The sequence below is a fragment of the Petaurus breviceps genome, unplaced genomic scaffold, assembly GCF_028583685.1.
Source record: "Petaurus breviceps papuanus isolate PSGF00001 unplaced genomic scaffold, PetGlider_PUasm1.0 38, whole genome shotgun sequence".
Taxonomy (NCBI): domain Eukaryota; kingdom Metazoa; phylum Chordata; class Mammalia; order Diprotodontia; family Petauridae; genus Petaurus; species Petaurus breviceps.
Genome location: NW_027186304.1, coordinates 23360834 through 23381527, shown reverse-complemented (window position 1 = coordinate 23381527; position 20694 = coordinate 23360834). Strand labels below are relative to the sequence as shown.

Below are 20694 nucleotides of genomic sequence, written 5' to 3'. Positions count from 1 at the left end.
TCTTAAACAAGAATGGAGAGAGGTACTAGAGTGGGAATACATACCTTCACCTCTGCCTTTCTCCCCTGGCATCAGGCCTTGCATTTTGGTTTACCCTCGTTGAAAATGAGCGCTCTCTCTCAGGAATTCTGAAATAATGGATTCTCTGCCTAAGGCTGCTTATGATCTCTGCTCCAACTCTACATTGCTCCCCTCAACCCTGTCTCCCACTACTATTCATCATCACTTCAGCTTTTTCAGTAATGGAAGCAGAGTTATGGTATGTAGAAAAATAATGGCCTGGATCTGCCCCTTACAAACTGTGTGACCTTGGGCAAGCTTCTATTCCTTCACTTGTAAATTCAGGGTATTAGGAAATTTGGCCCCTAAATCCTAAGGGTGTTATTCATGTTACCTGAGCTTAGGGAATTTGAACTTCTGAGCACAGAATCTAATCCCCAAAACCTCCACCCACAGAGGTTGCTCAGCACAGACATTATATTTCCCACCTTGCTAATACTACTTTGGGACTTCTCTGACTTCACCACACATAGCAGGGTACTTTGCCGTCCTCCCTTTCAGCTTCCTTCAGTGTGTAGTCTTCCCCCATTAGATGGTAAACTCCTTGAGGGGAGAGGCTGTCTTTCTTTTCTGTATTTGTATCCCCAGTGCTTAGCAGTGCCCAGTACACAGTAGGTGCTTAACAAACACCTACCAACTTTGTTTTTTTTGGAGGGGGATGGAAGGCAAGGCAACTGGGGTTGATTTGCCCAAGGTCATACAGCTAGTAAGTTTGTCAAGTGTCTGAGGTTGCATTTGAACTCAGGTCCTCCTGACTCCAGTTGCGGTGCTCTATTCACTGCGCCACCTAGCTGACCCAACTTTTATCAACTTTTGATTGACCTGTAACCTCATTTAGGTGTGTAGAACTACTTGGCTGTGACTTCAGCAGCATATGACTAGAAGAGCCCTACCCTTTGTAAAGGGTATGGGTAGAGTACAAGTCAGGACCAGAAAGGTCCTCCCTGCCTTGCTATGGCAAATCTCATCCATTTTTAGCCCTCCTACTCTGAGTGGGCTAGACCTGAGACGTCAAGCAGACTGTTACCAGCAGGTAGGGGCAAGCCCAGTCCCATGTGATTCTGGGCCCAGCTGCAGCTCCCCTCCACTACAAGTCATGGAATCCTAGGTGAGACATACTCAACCTTAACCCCGCCTGATTTTTTTCTGCTTCTCTCTTCTCCCCTTCCAAGGTTAGGAGGCATCTACCTGATTCAGTGCCCAGTCTGGAGACAGTCAGACCTGAGTTCAAATTCTGCCTCAGACACTCCATTTTCTATCAGCTGCTTTTTTTTTTTTTTCAGTTTCTAGGAACATTATGTATGCCCTAGGATAAACTTATCACCTGAAATCTCATCATCATGGAAATTAATCCAGCTCTAATATTCAACACCTCACTCAATACCCTCAATTACCTTGGGGGGAGGGGGGGACAAGCAAGATACTTCTCCCAAAGCCTCCCATTATATGGAGGACCCCAAATTTTCCAGTTAATTTCATTTTCTATCAGTTCCTCTGCTTGGTTTCAATTCCTTGAGCCCTCTCAGGCCCACTCCTCTTTCAAATTCCTTTTGTATATAGTCTTCCCCAGAAGAAACAGCAAGTTGCTAGAGTGTAGGAACTGCCTTTTTCTTATTTGGATCCCCAGGACTCAGCACAGAGTTAGGCACATAGGAGGATCTTAATAAATGTTTACTAACTATTGACTACTATTTGCTGTGTGCCATTGGGCTAAGTCATTTGTTTACCTCAGTAAAAGGGGGATGTTAATAGCACCTACCCCCTAGGGTTGCTGGAAGGAGCAAATGACAAATCTGTAAAGTGCTTTAACCCAGTACCTGACATACTTTTGTTGTGTAGTCATTTTCCAGACATCTTTCGACTCTTCATGACCCCTTCTGAGGTTTCCTTGACAAAGATATTGGGGTGGTTTGCTATTTCCTTCCTTGGTCATTTACTAGGTTAAGTGACATGCCCGTTGTCTGGGATCAAATTTGGGTCCAATACTCTATCCCTTGAGCCACTGCCCTGGTATCAGATTCTTAACAAATGCTTCATTCCTTCCTTTCACGGATGAAGGTGAGGAGAGGGGAATGCTAATTCCTCCATTTGTCCAGTTATCTTGAAGGTGTGGGGACTGGAAGTGATGGTGGGAGAAAGGTTGTGGAAGATGGCCATCTTTTTTTTTTTTAGTCAAATGCTTTATTAACTTCTAGTTCATATCATTCGTTTCCGCAAGATTCTGAGTTACAAATTTTCTCCCTGTTTTTCCCCTACCCACCACCCTGAAATAGTGATTCCATTGGATATCGCCTCCTCCAATCCCCTCTCTCCCTATCTTTTCCCATACCCTCTCCAATATTCCAGTAGAGCACAGTGGATCTCTATGCCTCAGTGCCTGTATATGTTATTTCCCAGGTACATGTAAAATAATATTAATAATAGTGTGTATATATATATATGTATACACACACACATATACACATATTTTAAACATTTGATGTTAAAACTTTGAATTCCAGATTCATTCCCTTCCTCCCTTGTCACCCACCCTTACTGACTGGGAAGATAAGCAGTTCAGTATAGCTTGTACATGTGTAGCTAATGCAAAATATTTCCATAGTAGATACTTTGTACAAGACTGACTATATTTCCCTCCCTCCTATCACACCTCCCACTTGTTCTATTCTCTACTTTGATCCTGTCCCTTTTCAAAAGTGGGTGCTTCCAACTTCCCTCCCCCTCCATCATCCCCGCTCTCATCCCCTTCCCCCCTATTCTCCTGTAGGGTAAGATACTGTATTTAGTGTGTATGTCATTCCCTCCCTAAGCCAAATTCAATGAGAATAAAGTTGACACATTCCCTTTTGCCTTCCTGTTCTTCCCCTCGATTGTAACCATTTTCCCTTACCTCTTCTCTATGAGATAGTTTACCCCATTCTGTCTCTCCCCATCTCCTCTCATTATATTCCTCTCTCACCTCTTAATTTCACCTTTTAAGTATCATCCCTTCCTATTAGATTGGTCCTGTGGGGGAGGCTAGGTGGTGCAGTGAGTAGAGTGCCGGCCCCAGAGTCAGGAGAACCTGAGTTCGGATGCGGCCCAGACACTTAACACAAAAAAACTAGCCGTGTGACCTTGGGCAAGTTACTTAACCCCAATTGTCCTCCAAAAAGCAACAACAACAACAAAAATTGGTCCTGTGCCCTCTATCTATGTATACCTGTACACATATATACACACATTCACATATGTATTCATATGCCCATATACCCTCCTATATAGACATATATATGTATGTGTTTATATATAAAGATACACACACACATTTCTATTCCCTTCAACTACTTTCATCAGTTACAATTATCATTTTTCCATTTTGGAATGTTAATAGTTTAACTTTGATAAGTTCCTTATGATTTCTTTTCCCTGTTTACCTTCTCATACTTCTCTTGCTTCTTGTATCTGAATGTCAAATTTTCTATTCAACTATGGTTTTTTCTTCAAGAATACTTGAAAGTCCTCTATTCCACTGAATGACCATATTTTCCTCTGAAACATGATACTCAGTTTTGCTGGGTAGGTGATTCTTGGTTTTAATCCCAGCTCCTTTGACCTCTGGAATATCACATTCCAAGCCATTCGATCCCTCAGTGTAGAAGCTGCCAGATCCTGTGTTATCCTGATTGTGTTTCCACAATATTCAAATTGTTTCTTCCTAGCTGCTTGTAATATTTTCTCCTTGATCTGGGAACTCCGGAACCTGGCTATAATATTCCTAGGAGTTTTCTTTTTGGGATATTTCTCAGGAGGTGATCAGTGGATTCTTTCAAACTCTATTTTGCCCTCTGGTTCTAAAACATCAGAGCAATTTTCCTTGACAATTTCTTGAAGAATGATTTCTAGGTTCTTACTTTGATCATGGCTTTCAGGTAGTCCAATAATTTTTAAATTATCTCTCCTGGATCTATTTTCCAGGTCAGGGGTTTTTTCAATGAGATATTTCACATTGCCTTCTATTTTTTCATCTGTTTAATAGTATCTTGATTTCTGAGAAAGTCACTAGCTTCCATTTGCTCCAATCTTAATTCTGAAGGAATGATTCTCTTCAGTCAGCTTTTGAGATTCTTTTTCCATCTGGCAAATTCGGCTTTTTAAGGCATTCTTCTCCTCATTGCCTTTTTGAGCCTCTTTTGCCATTTGAGTTAGTCTGTTTTTTAAGGTGTTATTTTCTATAGTCAGGTTGTTGACTCTCATTTCATAATTTTCTTGCATCATTCTCATTTTTCTTCCCAATTTTTCCTCTACTTCTCTTATTTGGTTTTCAAAATCCTTCTTAAGGTCCTCTATGGTCTGTAACCAGCTTGTATTTTTCTTGGAAGCTTTTGGTGCAGGAGTTCTAACTTCACTATCTTCCTCCTGTTCCATGTTTTGATCCTTTTTCTCCCCAAAATAGGAGTGAAAAGTTGGATTGTTGTGGTTAGTTTAATTCCTTTGCCCGCTCATGTTGCCACTCAATTACTTGACTTTTGAGCTTTTTGCCACAGTAGGACTCTGCTACCAGAGAGGGAAGCTTCATCCCAATTGCTGGGGTTTTCTCAGCTCCTGAAGGTATTACTTGGGTGCCCTCTCTGAAGCCTCCACATGTTCTGGCAAGCTGGTCGCACACCCCAGGACCTCCATCCTAGATCACAATCCAGATCCAAGCAGGTGAAAGCAAGAGCAATTACCCCTCAGACTGCTTGCTTGGTCCCCCTACACTCTGCAGACCAGGAGCTGAAGCTGCCAGGTGGCTGTGGATGCACGGCCACTGTGCCTCAGCTGCTTCTCACCCCAGGGGCAAAGGCCAACCTCCCTCCTGAACTACTGGATCCCAAAGTCCATACTATACTGATCTCTCACTTTGAACTTAGCATCATGTGTTGATAATTCTGGAAACCACCATAGCTGCTAGGGATCTGAATTCCCTCCAGCTGGTGGCTGGTCAGACCCACCCTGAGACTAAAACTTCAAGCTCACGTGGGGCTGGGCTTGGCTCCCAGAGCCCTGCACTGGCCACTTCCTGCTGGCCTGTCCTCAGTGGGAGGTTAGCTTCTCTGTGTCATTTTGTGGGTTCTGTAGCTCCAAAGTTTCTTCAGAGTCACCTTTTACATGAATTGAGATGTCCATCTTCTGAACTGGGACTATAGGATTTCTAGAAGGGCTGAGATTCAATTTCTATTGGAGATTTTTTTTTAAAGTCATAAATGCTTTAAGGCAACATATATAGAAAAAGAGTTAATTTTGACTGTATAAAATTAGTTTTTGCAAAGGCAAAACGATTCAACCACTTCGGAAAACAATTTGGAATTATGTCAGATGAGTTACTAAACTTTTCATGACCCTTAATCCAAAACTCTCACTCTGCCAGCCATACAGTCATCAGAAACCAACAGATATAAAGGTCCTATATATACTAAAATATTAATAGAAGCAATAAACCAGAATGTCCACTGATTGCACAGCAGCTGAATAAATTGTGGTAAATGAAAATAATGGAGTCTTACTGCACAGTAAGGAACAAATGAGGATCCAAATAATAATAGCTAATAATGTCTAACATTTACACAGTACTCACTATGTGCCAGGCACTGTACTAAGTGTTTTACAATTATTATTCTCATTTTATCCTTAAAACAACCCAGGAAAGTAGGTGCTATTATTATCCCCGTTTTACAGATGAGGAAACTGAGACAAACAGAGGTTAAAGTGACTTGCCCAGGGTAACACAGTTAGTGGCTGAAGCTGGATTTGTACTCAGGTCTGCACTTTATCCACTCTACCACCTAGCTGCCCTTAGAAGATCATGAATTATAGATTTAGAAGTGGTAGGGATGTTAAAGTTTATGAAGTCTAATCCTTTCACTTTACAGATGAGATAACGAGGTCAAAGAAGTTTAAGTGACTTGCTGAGGGAACTCAGGTTAGTAAACTTCTGAGGCAGGCTTCAAATAAAGGGCTATCAGTTTATCCATAACCATGAATCATGGGAACATCTGTATGAAATGATACATAATAATCAAGGAATGGAAACCAGGAAAAAATATATATACAATTACAATAATGCAACTGAAAAGAACACTAAAACAAAGCTGAACACTGTGTAGATGTAGCAATCAATCTTGCCCCAGGAAGAGATGAGATAATGGAGGGAAGAGAACCTAGAGTTATAGCATACTGCATAGAGTGCCAAGATTGTTGTCACTTTGTTTGACTTATTTTCTTTGTGAAAAAAGAAAAGGATGGGGGGAGAGGAGGATGTCTGAAAATGACCGTGATGTAAACACAAAAGGTATTAATATAATTTTTTTTAAAAAAGGGAAAATATTAAACTAAGACTAGATTTTTAATAAAGTACTCTTAGTAAGTCAATATATACATCTAGGATCTAAAAGTACAGCAATATAATATTTACCACACAGATGCCTAAGCTTAAGGAACAATTATTTGCAACAATTCACAACAATTGTGAGTTAGGCATATGCTTTATCAGAAGTTATCTTTTTCCTCTAAAATATTTTATAAAGGATTACTGAAAACTAATCTTGTCTTGATCATTGAGCTAACATTTTTTTCTTCCTCATAAGAGGCCACCTCGGTTTTATAATGGTAAAAGGATGGATGCATCTTTTTGGGGGGGCTTTTTGGAGGGGGGAAGGCAAGGCAATTGGGGTTAAGTGACTTGCCCAAGGTCACACAGCTAGTGTTAAGTGTCTAAGGCTGGATTTGAACTCAGGTCTTCCTAACTCCAGGGTTGGTGGATGAAAATAAAGATAAATTCTATTTAGAAGTCAGTAAAACTTCTCCAGTTAAATCAATCTATACTTTGATAATCCAATGACTTCAATGCAAAGGTGGCAAACATGAGGATGAGAAATACATGGGAAAACATCATTTGGGAAAAAGAAATGAGGTAAAAGACTGCAGATTATACAGAATCCTCAAGGTTTTGTATCATGAACTTTTAGAACAGCATTAGTAGGGGCTAGTCCTTGCAAGCACAAAATAACATCACAAAAATGAAATAGGATGTATTTCAAGACAGGAAAAGACTTGTTACTGATGGGGGAGTTATCCCTGAATCAGCTGTCTAGTACAGCCAGACCAATGACTTGTCAGGGCAGAGATCAGAAGTAAAAAGAAAGGATAGCAAATAAAAAGATACGGCATACAATTAAAATCACTCAATTCTGAACTATTTAATCAAATAAACAGCAATGAAAAAATGGGAACTGAAGATCAGAAATGACAGACTCCAGCTACAATATTTATATTTTAACCTCCTACAAATCTACTACCATGGACCACCAAAAAAACACAGAAAAGTATCATCATATAACAACAGCGAACATTTATGAAGCACCCACTATATACCACACACTGTGCCTTTAAGCACTTTACAAATATCTCATTTGATCCTCACAATAACCTTGTCAGGTAGGTGCTATTATCATCCCCATCTTACAGTGGAGGAGAACTGAGGCAAACAGAGTTTAAAAAACACACAAGGTCATTCAGCTAGTAAATATCTGGGATCAGTTTTGAGCCCAGGTTTTCCTGACTCTACCTACACCATCTGTTGTGCCAGAAACATTAGACTCGGATACAAAACATTAAAGGCGAAGTACTGGTATAGAATAAACTCATCTGTAAAATCTTACAAACGGTAGGGGACAATTATGAGTAGTACTGTCTTATAAAGCAGAAAGTAAACAGTGGAGGATAAAACTGGTTTAAAGGAAGCCTGCCACGAGATCCAGCTACATGAAGTCCCAAGGTTATTTAAGGATGAAAATGGAAGGACAACATATGGAAAAATGGAAAAGATAACTAAAGATTACTGTAATAAACTTTTTTGAACCACCACATTTGCCCCCTGTAGATCTCATACCAGTTACACCTACTGATTAAACAATTACAATTTAACTGATATTCATTTTTATGTTTTGTTGGGAAAATGATTAAAGAGGGCATCAGGCCAATAGACAAAAGAATAAAGAAAGCAAAGGCTGGAGGAAAAAACAAAAACCTTAGGAAACTTTGCCATTTTTACTTTCAAATAGAAGTAATGCTCTTAAGTAGTTTTGTTATGTAACTATAAACCCAAGCAACTCTGCCACGTATGACTTAGAAAATAATTTGGGGTGCATGTTTCTCATTAGTTTATTTTGGTTTCACAAAAAAGGATTAGTTAATTGAATCACTGAATGTGACACTGCATATGTGGACAAATTTTTAATGTACCCAATCAATCTATAACATCTTTCCCATCTGCACAAAAATAAAAAGCAAAATAGTCTTCTCAGGTAAACTATGTTAGAGAAGCCAGTCTAACAAATCTGATGACTCATAAATAAGCTTATCAAGTCCCAATTTAACACTCAGAATAGAATATAGGCTGCTCGAGCACAGAGGTTAAGGGCTTATTTGCAACTTATACATTTAAAAGAGTCTGCCCATAAATAGCAATCTATGTTCTAAGATGGGTAGAAGTGGTTTTTAAATGTTCCACAGAATCTCAATACCACGTAAGACAACCAAAGGGACCTCTGGAAAAAGTAGATACTTGTATCTTTTTTATCACCCCCATCACTTCTTTGGAATATCAAAAACTACACAGAAAGGTTCCACAATCTTGCACATTCCAAGGATTTATCAGCATCAGTACTTAGGTGTTAGCTACAGAAAAAAAAAAAAGTGGCAATACTTTGTAGATAAACATACTACAACACCATGGCAAGATCTCTGATAAACCAATCACTTCCAATTAAACCTTGGCCAGAATTTTGTTTTCTTAAATGAGCATCCCTTCAACTCCAATTCTGATATTTTCAAAGGATACTTACATCTATGTGTATCTACCTATCTGTGTACATATATAGGTATATGTGTGTATGTATACATGCATGGATGCACACACATATATAATATGCCTTCCACTAAAGTCTTCCTATATTACTTTTTTTCTTCTGTGAAGGGGACTGAGTTCTCAAAGGCTTTGCCAGTGTAGTGTTAGCCTTTACAGGTCTTTTACCAAATAGGAAAGGTTTCAAAACTAAGGGAATGGCTTAAGAAGCAGTCTAGCAAAACCCAAGCTTCATCACTCAAATGGTTAGCCACCAAGAGATGAATTTTCCTTTAAGTCATAGCAACTCAAGTTATGGCACACAAATCTGAAGAATCAAAGTTGTTAGTCACCCAAAGGCAACAGTGGGTGTGAGTAAAATGCAACAAATTATAAACAAATTATATTGCAAACCTATTTACATAAAAACTGAGCAGAAGGAATAAAAAGGATGTCAAAGGGTTATATAACTCGAATGAAAGATGGCCAAGTCATGGAACAAGACCAAAAGAAAGCTGACAGAAGTGTTCAATGGTATCCACATAGTGTCAAGTGAGCTTTATAAAGGTTTCCTGAATGTTAAAGGCAGCCCTTCCTCCCCCCCACCACTAGGGATCTATAGGACAAAAATGGTCAAGAAGGCATCTGCACCACTAGAGGAAGTATCCATAATGAGGATCACAGATCTACTGAAGTACAGAAATAATTCATACAAACAGTCTACTATTTGATTAGCACGAGTGAAGGGAGACCTAAAATATTTTCTTTCCATCAAAGAGCCTTTAACAAGCAGAAATATTTAAAAATTAACTCATTAGGGGCGGCCAGGTAGCACAGTGAGTAAGAGCACCGGCTCCAGTGTTGAGAAGACCTGGAGATCGAATCCCGGGCTCAAACACTTTAGCACCCACCCAGAAACACCTGGCCATGTAACCTTGAGCAAGTTACTTAACCCCAATTGCTTAGGGGTGGCCAGGTGGCTCAGCGAGTAAGAGCACCCGCTCCAGTGTTGGGATGACCTGGATCGTATCCCGGGCTCGGACACTCAGCACCACACCCAGAAATCACTGGCCGTGTAACCTTGAGCAAGTTACTTAACCCCAATTGCTTAAAAAAAAAAAAAAAAATTAACTCATTAATCCTGAATGGATTGGAAAATATTATCTCCTACCCCCAAATTATAAATATCTGGAAAACTATCATAATCTATGCAAAGGATTGAATTTTATATACTAGTAAAGGTTTAAATCTATTCTATAATCCCTAATCAATGGTATGTCTAAAAATGTGACTATAAATCCATGTAAAATTCTAAAGTAATCCCTGTCATTTGATATGTTATCACACATACTCTTGGCCATATTTTGAAATTCATATCTAAAATATTTTAAAAGTGAAAAAATACATTTTACATAGACTATCTTCTAACTCTAAAGCCAGTCAGTGTGGCACCAAGTCATTTTAAGTGTTCCCAATATATCACATCTTTTACAAAATTAAAAGGTAAAAATCAATTAAAGGTAAAAACACAAAATGTTTACAGACACATCATTAGTCTTTCCTAACTCTATCAATAAACATTATGTACCCACTACGTGCTGAGTACTACCCTACAGAGTTTACCTTTATCTTTTTTTAAAAAAAAGGTTAAAAGTAATCTCTGGGAGTAAACTTAATTTAGTCCTAGAAGCAAAACCAGGTACACAAAGGTATAGCACAAAGGAATATAGGTCTGTCCTCAATCTAGTGCTATTTGCCAGACAAAGAAGCTGAACTGCAAAGGCATGTGACTTTAGCCCAAAGTTTCACAAATAGTTTCACAAATCCTGGGCACCCAGTCATCAAGGTATATAGAAATCTTACTGTGGTGCTTAGTATTTTTTTTTTGTAGTTTTGTCCAATACTATGTAATGTATTTGGTTATTTGTATTCATGTACATTCCTGTTTTACTGTCATATAATCTGACAGTCTGTGATTATCCATTGCTGCACAGCAGGAGCCAGCGTGAGCTCACCTGGAGGCTCTCTTTATCTACTCCAGATCGTATCTTTTTTAATCCCTTCCCTCTGCCCCACTCCCAACCCAGCCCCTGAAAACAACGATTAAAAAATGAAGCAAGTATTTTATTAACAATCAATATATTCATCCCATCCAAAAGTACATGATATTCCACACCCATAGCCTCCCATAACTTTACTCATCTATTCTACTGGGCCAAGCAGCTCTGTAGAGGTACCTGGCTTTGATCACAGGGGCAATGAATTTGTAAGGGTAGGTTACTTAGGCACTCAGGCCTTTTAAAAGGTAAGAGTCACAAATGTGTAGAAAACAGGGCCAAAATTTTAGTGGAACTTGAAAGCCGTCTTCTCTTTAGTCCTGATGTAACTAGTTCCCAATCTCTTCTAAACCTCTTTCCTTCTGTTTGCCAAACAAATCATAGCATAACCTGAAGAATTTTAAAGTGGTCACTGAATGTAGCCTATACTTTCCAAGTTCTCTTGACCTGAATATTTTTATGATGAATGCAAGCAGCGATTAAACTAAAGTTCCCGCCCACTGGACCCAAATGTACAAATGTGATGTCAGGGAGTGCTACTCTTTTACATTCATTCTAAGCTTTAACTGTATGTATCTGAGAAATTTAGGTCATCTATGTTATGGGGGACACCTTGAAAGAAATTTATTGAACCTGAAAATAAATGAATCCGTAATATCTAACAATATGCTGAAAGAAGTTATAAATCATGTAGAGTGACTTTCCCAAGGTCACTGGGGTCTGACTACAGACTGGCCACTCTCTCCACTATGCCACCCTGCCTCACATTCATCCACTTACTTAGAGATTCTTGCTCTCCCCAAAAAATAATCCTTAGGAGGAACCCCTCCCCAAATATTTCATAAGCACTGGCCATCTCTACTTGTAGGAGTAAAATTATTCATTTAAAATCATCACAAGTTGACATTTTAAAGTTATTAGGAGAGACACATGAGAACTAAGATGAAAGAGTAAAGTCAAAGGAAGGTCTTTTCTGCTGGATGAAAAAATTTAAAGGGTTTACTTAGAAAGCGATTACTTCCTTTACACAAATCTTTTATGTTTAATTCTGAAATGCTAAGTTTTAAGATATGATCATACTTGCCAAAAAGGAAATATTTCTTTTAAATGGTACAATTAAATCTGAAACACTAATCTGCACCAAACTTTTCTGGAATATGTCTATTGTATAAAACAAGGTACACTTGTACTGGGAAATTTAATAAAATAAGTTTAATTTGGGAAACGAAAAAGACAAATACTGGAAAGTGTTAGCAACTAATTTAAAAATGAGAATGTCACCAGTAAGTACTGTGTAGTTAACTCTAAATTGCTAGATGTGATTACGGGTTATCTATACTGTCAGTTTTGATTTGATATTTATTAAATATCTGCTATGTGTTTACTTGGTATACATTCACATAAGGCATGTTAATTTTAATATTAGCCCAAGGTAAAAAATTCATTCTAAAACCAAACAAATATAGAAGGCAAAGGAACTAGCACTACAACCAAGAATCACCTACCTGGTGAAATTAAGCATAATACTTCAAGGAAAAAAATGGTCATTCAATGAAATAGAAGGATTTCAAGCTTTCCTAAGACCAGAATTGAACAAAAAATTTAATTCCCAAAATTAAGACCCAATAGAAGCCTAAAAAGAGAAAAGAAAATGTAAGGGATTCAATGGAGGTGAACTATTTACATCACTACATGGGAAGACGATTCTTATGATTCATAAAAATTGTACAGTTATATACTATAACTACAGCATAGTTAGAAAGACTATATCTAGACAGAGAGTGTGGGGATAAGGTCCATTTGAGGGAATGACAAAAAATAAGGGATGAGGGAGAGGAGCGTACTAAGTGTGTCAGAAAGAGAATGGCAAAAATGGGATAAGTTATTTCACATGAAGAGGCACAAAACCCTATCACAGTGGGGGAAAAGATGTGGAAGTGGGGAAGAGGCAAATTTGAGCCTTACTTTCATCAATATTGGCTCAGAGGGAATAATACAAATAATCAGTTGAATGCAAAAATCTATCTTACCCAACAGGGCCGAGGAGGCAAGCAGATTAAGCAAAGGGGCTGGGGCAAGGGAAACCAATCTAACAGAAGAGAGGGCAGGCCAAGGGAGGCAGAAGACAAAAGTAAAACACTGTCCAGGAGGGAAAAGGTGAAAGGAGAGAGAGGACAAACATGAGGAAAAATAGAATGGAAGGAAATACACAGTTAGTGATCACAGCGCGGACGGTGAGTGGGATGAACTCTCCCACAACACGCAAGCAGACAGCAGAGATTTTCAAAACCCAGAATCCTACAATACGTTGTTTACAAGAAATGCATTTGAAGGAGAGATACACACACTAAGTAAAGGAAAGGGGCTGGAGCTGAATCTATTATGCTTCATCTGAAGTAAACAAAGCAGGGGTAGCAATACTGATCCCAGAGAAAGCAAAAATTGACCTAATTAAAAGAGACAAGGAAGGAAACTTCATCTTGCTAAAAGATACCATAGACAGTGAAACAATATCAATACTAAATATATATATGCACCAAGTGGTATAGTATCCAAATTCTTAAAGAAGTTAAGTGAGTTAGAGGTTCATGACCAAACAAGAAATAGAGCATTACAAAAGGTAAAACAGATAATTTTGATTATATTACATTAAAAAGCTTTTGCACAAACAAAAAAAATGCAAACAAAATTAGAAGGAAAGCAGACTATATAGCATGCCATCTTGGGAGGGGGGAAGGAAGGGAAAGGGAAAAAATTTTGAATTCAAAATCTTAGAAAAGTGAACCATGAAAACAAAATAAATTAATTTAAAATAAAAAGCAGGAAGTTGGGAAACAATGTAGTAAATGTCTCTGATAAAGGCCTCATTTCTCAAATATATAAAGAACTGAATCAAATTTATAACAGACGCCATTCCCAAATTGATAAATGGTCAAAGGATATTGAATAGGCAGTTTTCTGATGAAGAAATCAAAGCCATCTATAGGCATATGAAGAAGTGCTCTAAATCACTTCTGATTAGAGAAATGCAAATTAAAACAACCTCACACCTATCATATTGGCTAATATGACAAAAAAGGAAAATGATAAATGTTGGAGATGTGAGAAAATTGGTACACTAATGCACAATATTGGTGGAGTTGTGAACTGATCCAACCATTCTGAAGAGCAATTTGGAGCTATGCCAAAGGGCTATAACACTGAGCAGATCCTTTGATTCAGCAATACCAAGACTAGGTCTGTATCCCCAAGAAGTCATAAAAAAGGGGAAAGGACCTACATGTGCAAAAATATTTATTGTAGCTCTTTTTGTGGTGGCAAAATATTGGAAACTGATGGGATTCCCATCAATTGGGGAACAATGAACAAGCTGTGGCAAATGAATGTAAAGGAATGTTTTTGTACAATAAGAAATGATGAACAGGCAGATTTCAGAAAAACCTGGAAAAACTTGTAGAACTGATACAAAGTGAAATGAACAGAATCAGGAAAACATTGTATAGTAACAGCATCACCCTGCAATGGTCAACTATGAATGACTCAGCTCTTCTCATCAACACAAATGATCCAATAGAAGTACAAAGAACTCACAAAGGAAAATGCTATCCACATCCAGATAAAGAACTAATGGACTCTGAATGGAGATTGAAACATACTTTTTTCCACTTCATTCTTTTTATTGTTCTTTTTCTTCTTTCACAAATGTGACTAATATGGAAACGTTTTACTGCACATGCATAACCTAAATGAAAGCACCTACCATTTTAAGAAAAGGGGGAGAAAGGGGGGCAGCTAGGTGGCCCAGTGAATAGAGCACCAGCCCTGGAGTCAGGAGGACCTGAGTTTTAATTCAACCTCAGACACTTGACACAGTTACTAGCCCTGTGACTTTGGGCAAGTCACTTAACCCCAATTGCCCTCCAAAAAAAAAAAGAAAGAAAAAAAGGGGAAAAGAGAAAAATTTGACATTCAAAATCCTGTAAAAACGAAGGCTAAAAATTATCTTGACATTTAATTGGGGAAAAATAATATTTAAAAAACAAATTCTTGGATTAGCCAGTTCTTCTCCAAGAGTTCAAATAAATGGAAGTGTTTAAAAGCTAACTATAATTTGCTTAAATGTAAACTTCCAATGCCAAATTGCCACCTCTCTACTAATGTTTTTACCCCATGCTCTTTGATTTCCCTAAATACATAAATAAAAATGAAGAACCTCCAAATACAATTAAAATGTCCCCCCCCACTCCAGCTAAAGCAAAGCTGAAGGTCCTTTAACATGCCTATATAGTAAAGAAGTTTAATCGTTTTATGTCCTTTAAAACGGACAAAAGTGAGCAGCTCTGCCCTTGAAACCTCAAGGTTTCTACTTCTTAAAAAGTCCCAGTGTTCAAAAACTTTGGGGCATTTTTTCCCTTTGCATTCAAGAAACAATTTTCGGACTGTGTCACTCACTACTCTCCCAACCTAACATTTTTCCAACTTTCCCAATACTTTCTCCAAAGGTCGAAAACCGGGAAAACAAATTCCGAAAGCATGTGCCAATGACCAACAGGGCATCGCGTCTGTGCTCGATGGACACGGCGAAAGCAAACCCAGGCAGCTGCTCCAGGAACCCCCACCAAGAGGTCCACAGCGCGGCTCTCTAGCAGGAGGGGGGCGCTGAAACAAGCACTGAGCCCCAGCACGAGCGCGCCCCACGCCGTCCCGAGGCACGCCCGCTCCTTTCTCTAGCCTCCCGCCCCCGCCGGTTCTCCCCCTCCCCGGCGGCCCGGCCCGAGGCCCCGACGCGGGGGGAGCGGAGCGATACTCACACCGCCCGCGGCTCGCCTCTCCCCTGGGGCAGGACCCTTCCGTCCGCCTAGCTAAGGGGGCGACAGACCGGCGGAGCCACGGTGGCCAGGAAGAACAGGGGCTCCACGTACCCGCCATCTTGCGGTCGCCCCCTCCTCCTCCGTCTCCCGGGGATCCGGGACTACATGGAATCGGCGCGGGCCAGGGAACCGGTGGACGCGCGCGCGCGGGCGGAGAGGCTGGAGGGGGAGGTGGTGGCGGTGGGAGGGGGAAGGGTTGCTAGGGGCCCGCGCGCGCGAGCCAGGGTGGGAGCTCCGGGCGGGACGGGACGGGACGAGAGGATGGGCTAGCTCGAGGGCGCGCGGGGGGGGTGGGGCGAGAGAAGCAGCGGGGAGGAAGCCTAGACTTGGGTTCGAGCGGGTATCCGCTGCGGTCACGGGGGGAGCTCCGGCTGACAACGCCCCAAAGGCTGGGAGGCTGCGAGAACGCGCGCGAGGGGAGGGGGCGCCGCTGGGCGCTGCCGCGCCTTCGCCCCGGCCTCGCCCCTCCTCCCTGCGCGCGCGCGCACGATGAGAAGCCTCACTCCTAACTCCCTCCTTTCTCTGCCTCCCCTCCTGTCCCCTCCCCTGTCCTCTCGGGGCTTCTCCCGGCCCGACTCACTGAGCGCGCGACCCCGCTCGGTGCCCCCACCCCCTCCCCCGGCGCGCGCCCGCGCGCGTGCTCGCACACACGCACGCCCGGAGTCGCGCCGGGGCTTAGCGCTAGCTCCAGGACAGAGGCATCCAGCCCGCCGGCCCGCGATAGTGTCCGGCGTGGCCCAGTGTCCGGCACGGCTACTCTACCCGCCCCCCCCCCCGCCCTCCTTTATTTGGTCACTTGCTGTGCCTCTCTCACAGCCTTCCCCCCTCTATCTCCCCTCTTCTTCTTGGCTGTTCTCCCCGGCATTGCCTATCCCTGTGTAATTGGCATGGAAAGCGACCGGGAAGTAAGTATGGGCCAGGGCATAGGCGGCGCTGCCGTTCTGCCCTCCTTCGTCGCGTCAGCGCCCCACAGCTGCTTCTCTGGGCCTCAAGGGGAGAGGGAGCAAGGCCTGGTCACGCGTCCGGTGTTAAATAAGTGCACAGTCACTTCACGCAGGCAGCAGATATTAACCACCGACTAAATGCGGGGCAACCTGCCGAAGATTATGGCGAAGTAGACGCGTAAAAAACATGGTCCTGCCCTTAGGGAGCTTGTGATCTGCTAAAAGTGGCTGACTCTATATGTATACATATAGGTGTATATAAATAATGTCTAATGTATATATGTTTATAAGTAATGTGTAAAAATATATATTTTTTCTTAGTGCAGTTAAAGCTTCAATCGCTTAAAACTGCACTGACTTGGAATATTGTGTATTTATACGCATAAATTTATGTTGTATATCACCAATACACAGGGTGTTTGAAGACAGTGCAGTGAATATATTATGTGAGTGTTTATATATACAAAGATATATAGGGGCGGCCAGGTAGCACAGAGAATAAGAGCACCGGCGCCAGAGTCGGGATGACCTGGTGATCGACCGGGCTCAGACACTTAGCACCCACCCAGAAACACCTGGCCGTGTCACCTTGAGCAAGTTACTTAACCCCAATTGCTTAGGGGAGGCCAGGTGGCTCAGTGAATAAGAGCACCAGCCCCAGTGTCAGGATGACCTGGATCGAATCCCAGTCTCAGACACTTAGCACCCACCCAGAAACACCTGGCCGTGTCACCTTGAGCAAGTTACTTAACCCCAATTGCTTAAAAAAAAAAAAAGATATATACTATACAAGATGTTCCAAAAGTCATAGTGTGGTGTGTGTCTATCTCCTCACCTTTGCTTTCAAGGAGCTTATCTACTAGAACTATTAAGTAGATATAGATAGATCTATATATAAATATATTTTTCTTGCTGCACTTTTAAGCTTTTAACTTTATTTTTGTAGTAATTAACTTTAAGCTTTAAAAAAAAAAGTCTGACTGCTCTCCTGCTAGTCCTAAATAGGCAGACTTTAAATGACTGCCCTGTAGTATTCTTGTGTCCTGAAAGATCCACTCACTAGCTTTTTCAATTCAATTTAACAAGCATTTACTTAAGTCAGGTACTGTGCTAGATACTGAGGAGACAAAGACAAAAGACAAAGACTCTCAGAGCTTACTTACATTCTGGTGGGAGAAAACAACCAGAATATAAATAAGAATATTCACATTTTTCGATTCTTTGACCCTCTCCCAACTCCATTTAGGTCTTTTATTTGTATTGTATTGTATTACAATATATTATTTGTAATATGTTACAAATTGTAAAAGACAAATTTGCTGAAAATAAAGAACAAAACTTTGGCATGTCTACTTTGTACTATTAGGAGTTGGGTTTTTGGGGAAAAGATCTTAAATTGCTTATCAATTAGATTTCTTAAGTTGTATTTTAATGGGTTACCAAGTTTTAATGCCTCTGCCATTTAGGAGTCATTTGGGCAGTCAGGCCTCAGCAATTTGTAATTTTATTTTTATATAAGATATACTCTATACTCATTAAAAATTCCTTTCCTTTGGCTTCATTTGTTAAGTACCGCCCTCACATAAACTGTATATTCAGGCATATTTATCTGAAAGGAGTAAAGACCTGAAATTAGCCATGATAGGAAAAAAGTTATGACTTTAGGTGTTAAGAAATGTGTGCTCAGCCCTTTAAAACATGGGGTAATTTTTTTTTAAAAGAACAAATTTTCTCACCCCTTTTCTTCTCTTTCTTCACACTTACCAGATGTTCTAAGATCTACTTCTGGTAACAGTATCTCTCAGAATGACACACAGAAACAGGAATTATGAAATCCATCGGGATAGAGAAAGGATTCATCTAGTTTGACAAACTTTTTCACAGCAGAGACTAGTACTCGTTACCTCAGAGGAAGTCATTTCCTGCCTTATATTAATTGACTTGATGCACCTGGCAAAATTAGGCCTCACTGGGGGAGGGGAAAAAGGAAAGAGGATGATTTGACTGGATTATTTAGAAAATTTAGGTAGAGTTTTTAGCTGGTTTTTAATCCTAAGAACAATGAAATATTTTCTGTTTTTATTTTATTAAAGAATTTTAGTAATTTCTACCTATAAATTCAGCTGTAATCTTAGCACATATTCCCCTAACAAGAATTTTCTTGACCATTTTGTTGAGGGGATCCTTCCTTTAAAGAGCAGCAGAAGTATCAATCTCAATCTACCACATCTCTCCTCCTTTCCAAACCATTGATGGATGCATGGTAGTTTATGAAGTACTCCAATGATGTTACTTCGTTGGGATTTTTAAAAAAGAGATTATTTAGACAAGAATAGCAGTCATTGTTTTCTTCCTCTTTCCCTCAATTTCACTTACAATGTAGTCTGTGTGATGTGAGAGAAGCTGTGTGTTGTCTAGTGTTCAGAGCACAGCACAGGGTCTAAATTGTTATTTTGCTGTGACATCTGTAAAATAGTCGATGATACAAGTTAGGTTTTTTTTTTTTTTGGTGAAAATTCTAGCTAAACACCAAATGACTGATGAAACTAACATTTCTATGGAGAAAGACTTACTCTCACAGGGAGCAATTGCATTAACTGCCCCAGAGCTTTATAATTGATGCATTTAGGTCATCAACGGGAACCTAATGTTATTGGGCAGATCATCTTAAATCAATGAGAAAAAAGAAGGCTAACATACCTTGACACTGGCCCATTTATATAAACTCTTGTGCTGGGAAGTAAACCTCTTTTTTTTTTTTTTTGGTCTCTGAAATGGTCATTCCTGAAGCTGAAAGTATATAAAAAGGCAGACTTGTCAGTTGCTATTCTAAATTATAAATAATGATTTAATCTATATATACACCTGTTCAGGAATAAGAGAAATCATATTTGACCAAATCCAAAAGTGTTCATTACAACCAACTTAATATGATTAATTTATATCTTTTCATCAATCATTGAGTCACTTTTCCAACTGCAGGGCAATGATTTCTCTTTTTGTTGCTAGTACCTTATTTTAACCCTTTTGTTAGTATTTTTTATTCCTAACTAAAAAAATCTTTTTAGGTAAATAAATGTAAATTTGGGGGTTTTTTCTTTCTTCTCTGTGGTTTCAAACCCCTTTCAAAGTTTCATACCATGATGACCTCCCAGAAGAAGAGAGATTATTCTTGGCCAGGGTTTTAATGGTTTGGTTTAGTTGGTAATGAGGAAATATTGCTCCCTCTTTTCTCAAATCTCCTAAAATAGATGTTTCATAGATCCTTCTCACTACTACAATAAAGGATTGGAAAAAAAATACCAGGTCTGAGATCCTTTGAGATTTTGTTCTCTTCAAACTGTTCTCTCTCATTTGTATATATCAGTGTCATTTGAAAGTTGAAGCCTTAAAACTACCTTGGAACTGACTCTGAAATCTGGCTATATAAATTCAGATATGGCAAAAAAATTTCTTAACACATACTTAATCTGGCCATAACTATAATAGTGTATACTGTTAGTACAACTGCTGTTAAACTTGTAAAAAAAAAATGAACCCTTTTTTTTTTCCAGTTCTTTATATCCTTCCCTAGACTGGAATTCCATAAGATATGCCACATTGTTTCCATTTTGCAGTTCTTGGATCTAGAACTGGGAGAGTCTATTAAATGTGCCCTAGCAATAGAAAGAAAACTTTGGTCATAATGGGCAAAATAGGAAGCTACGAAAACAGGAAATTACTTAAGTAGCATGCCATGGAAAAAAAAAGTAAATGATGTTGTTTTCTTTGTGCTATTAGGCAAACCAACAAAAATTTTCGTTTTTAGAAATTATAGGATGTTAGAACTAGGAGAACTATTTGTTTACTCATTTCAGTCATATCTGACTCTTTGTGATCCCTTTTGGGGTTTTCTTGGC

At 39.8% G+C, this 20694-nt stretch overlaps 1 protein-coding gene across 2 annotated transcripts in view; it reads right to left on the bottom strand.

Moving 5' to 3' along the window:
• PPP4R1 (protein phosphatase 4 regulatory subunit 1) overlaps window positions 1–16044 on the bottom strand; it is an 88848-nt gene extending 72804 nt beyond the window's left edge. Inside the window, exon 1 of one of the 2 annotated variants that reach the window (XM_069099639.1) lies at window positions 15903–16044. In XM_069099639.1, the coding sequence (XP_068955740.1) occupies window positions 15903–15909 (7 nt within the window). In that variant the 5' untranslated portion in view covers window positions 15910–16044. The remainder of the gene's footprint in view (window positions 1–15902) is intronic. The other variant, XM_069099640.1, reaches the window with a different exon arrangement.
• Between the last annotated feature and the right edge of the window lie 4650 nt (window positions 16045–20694).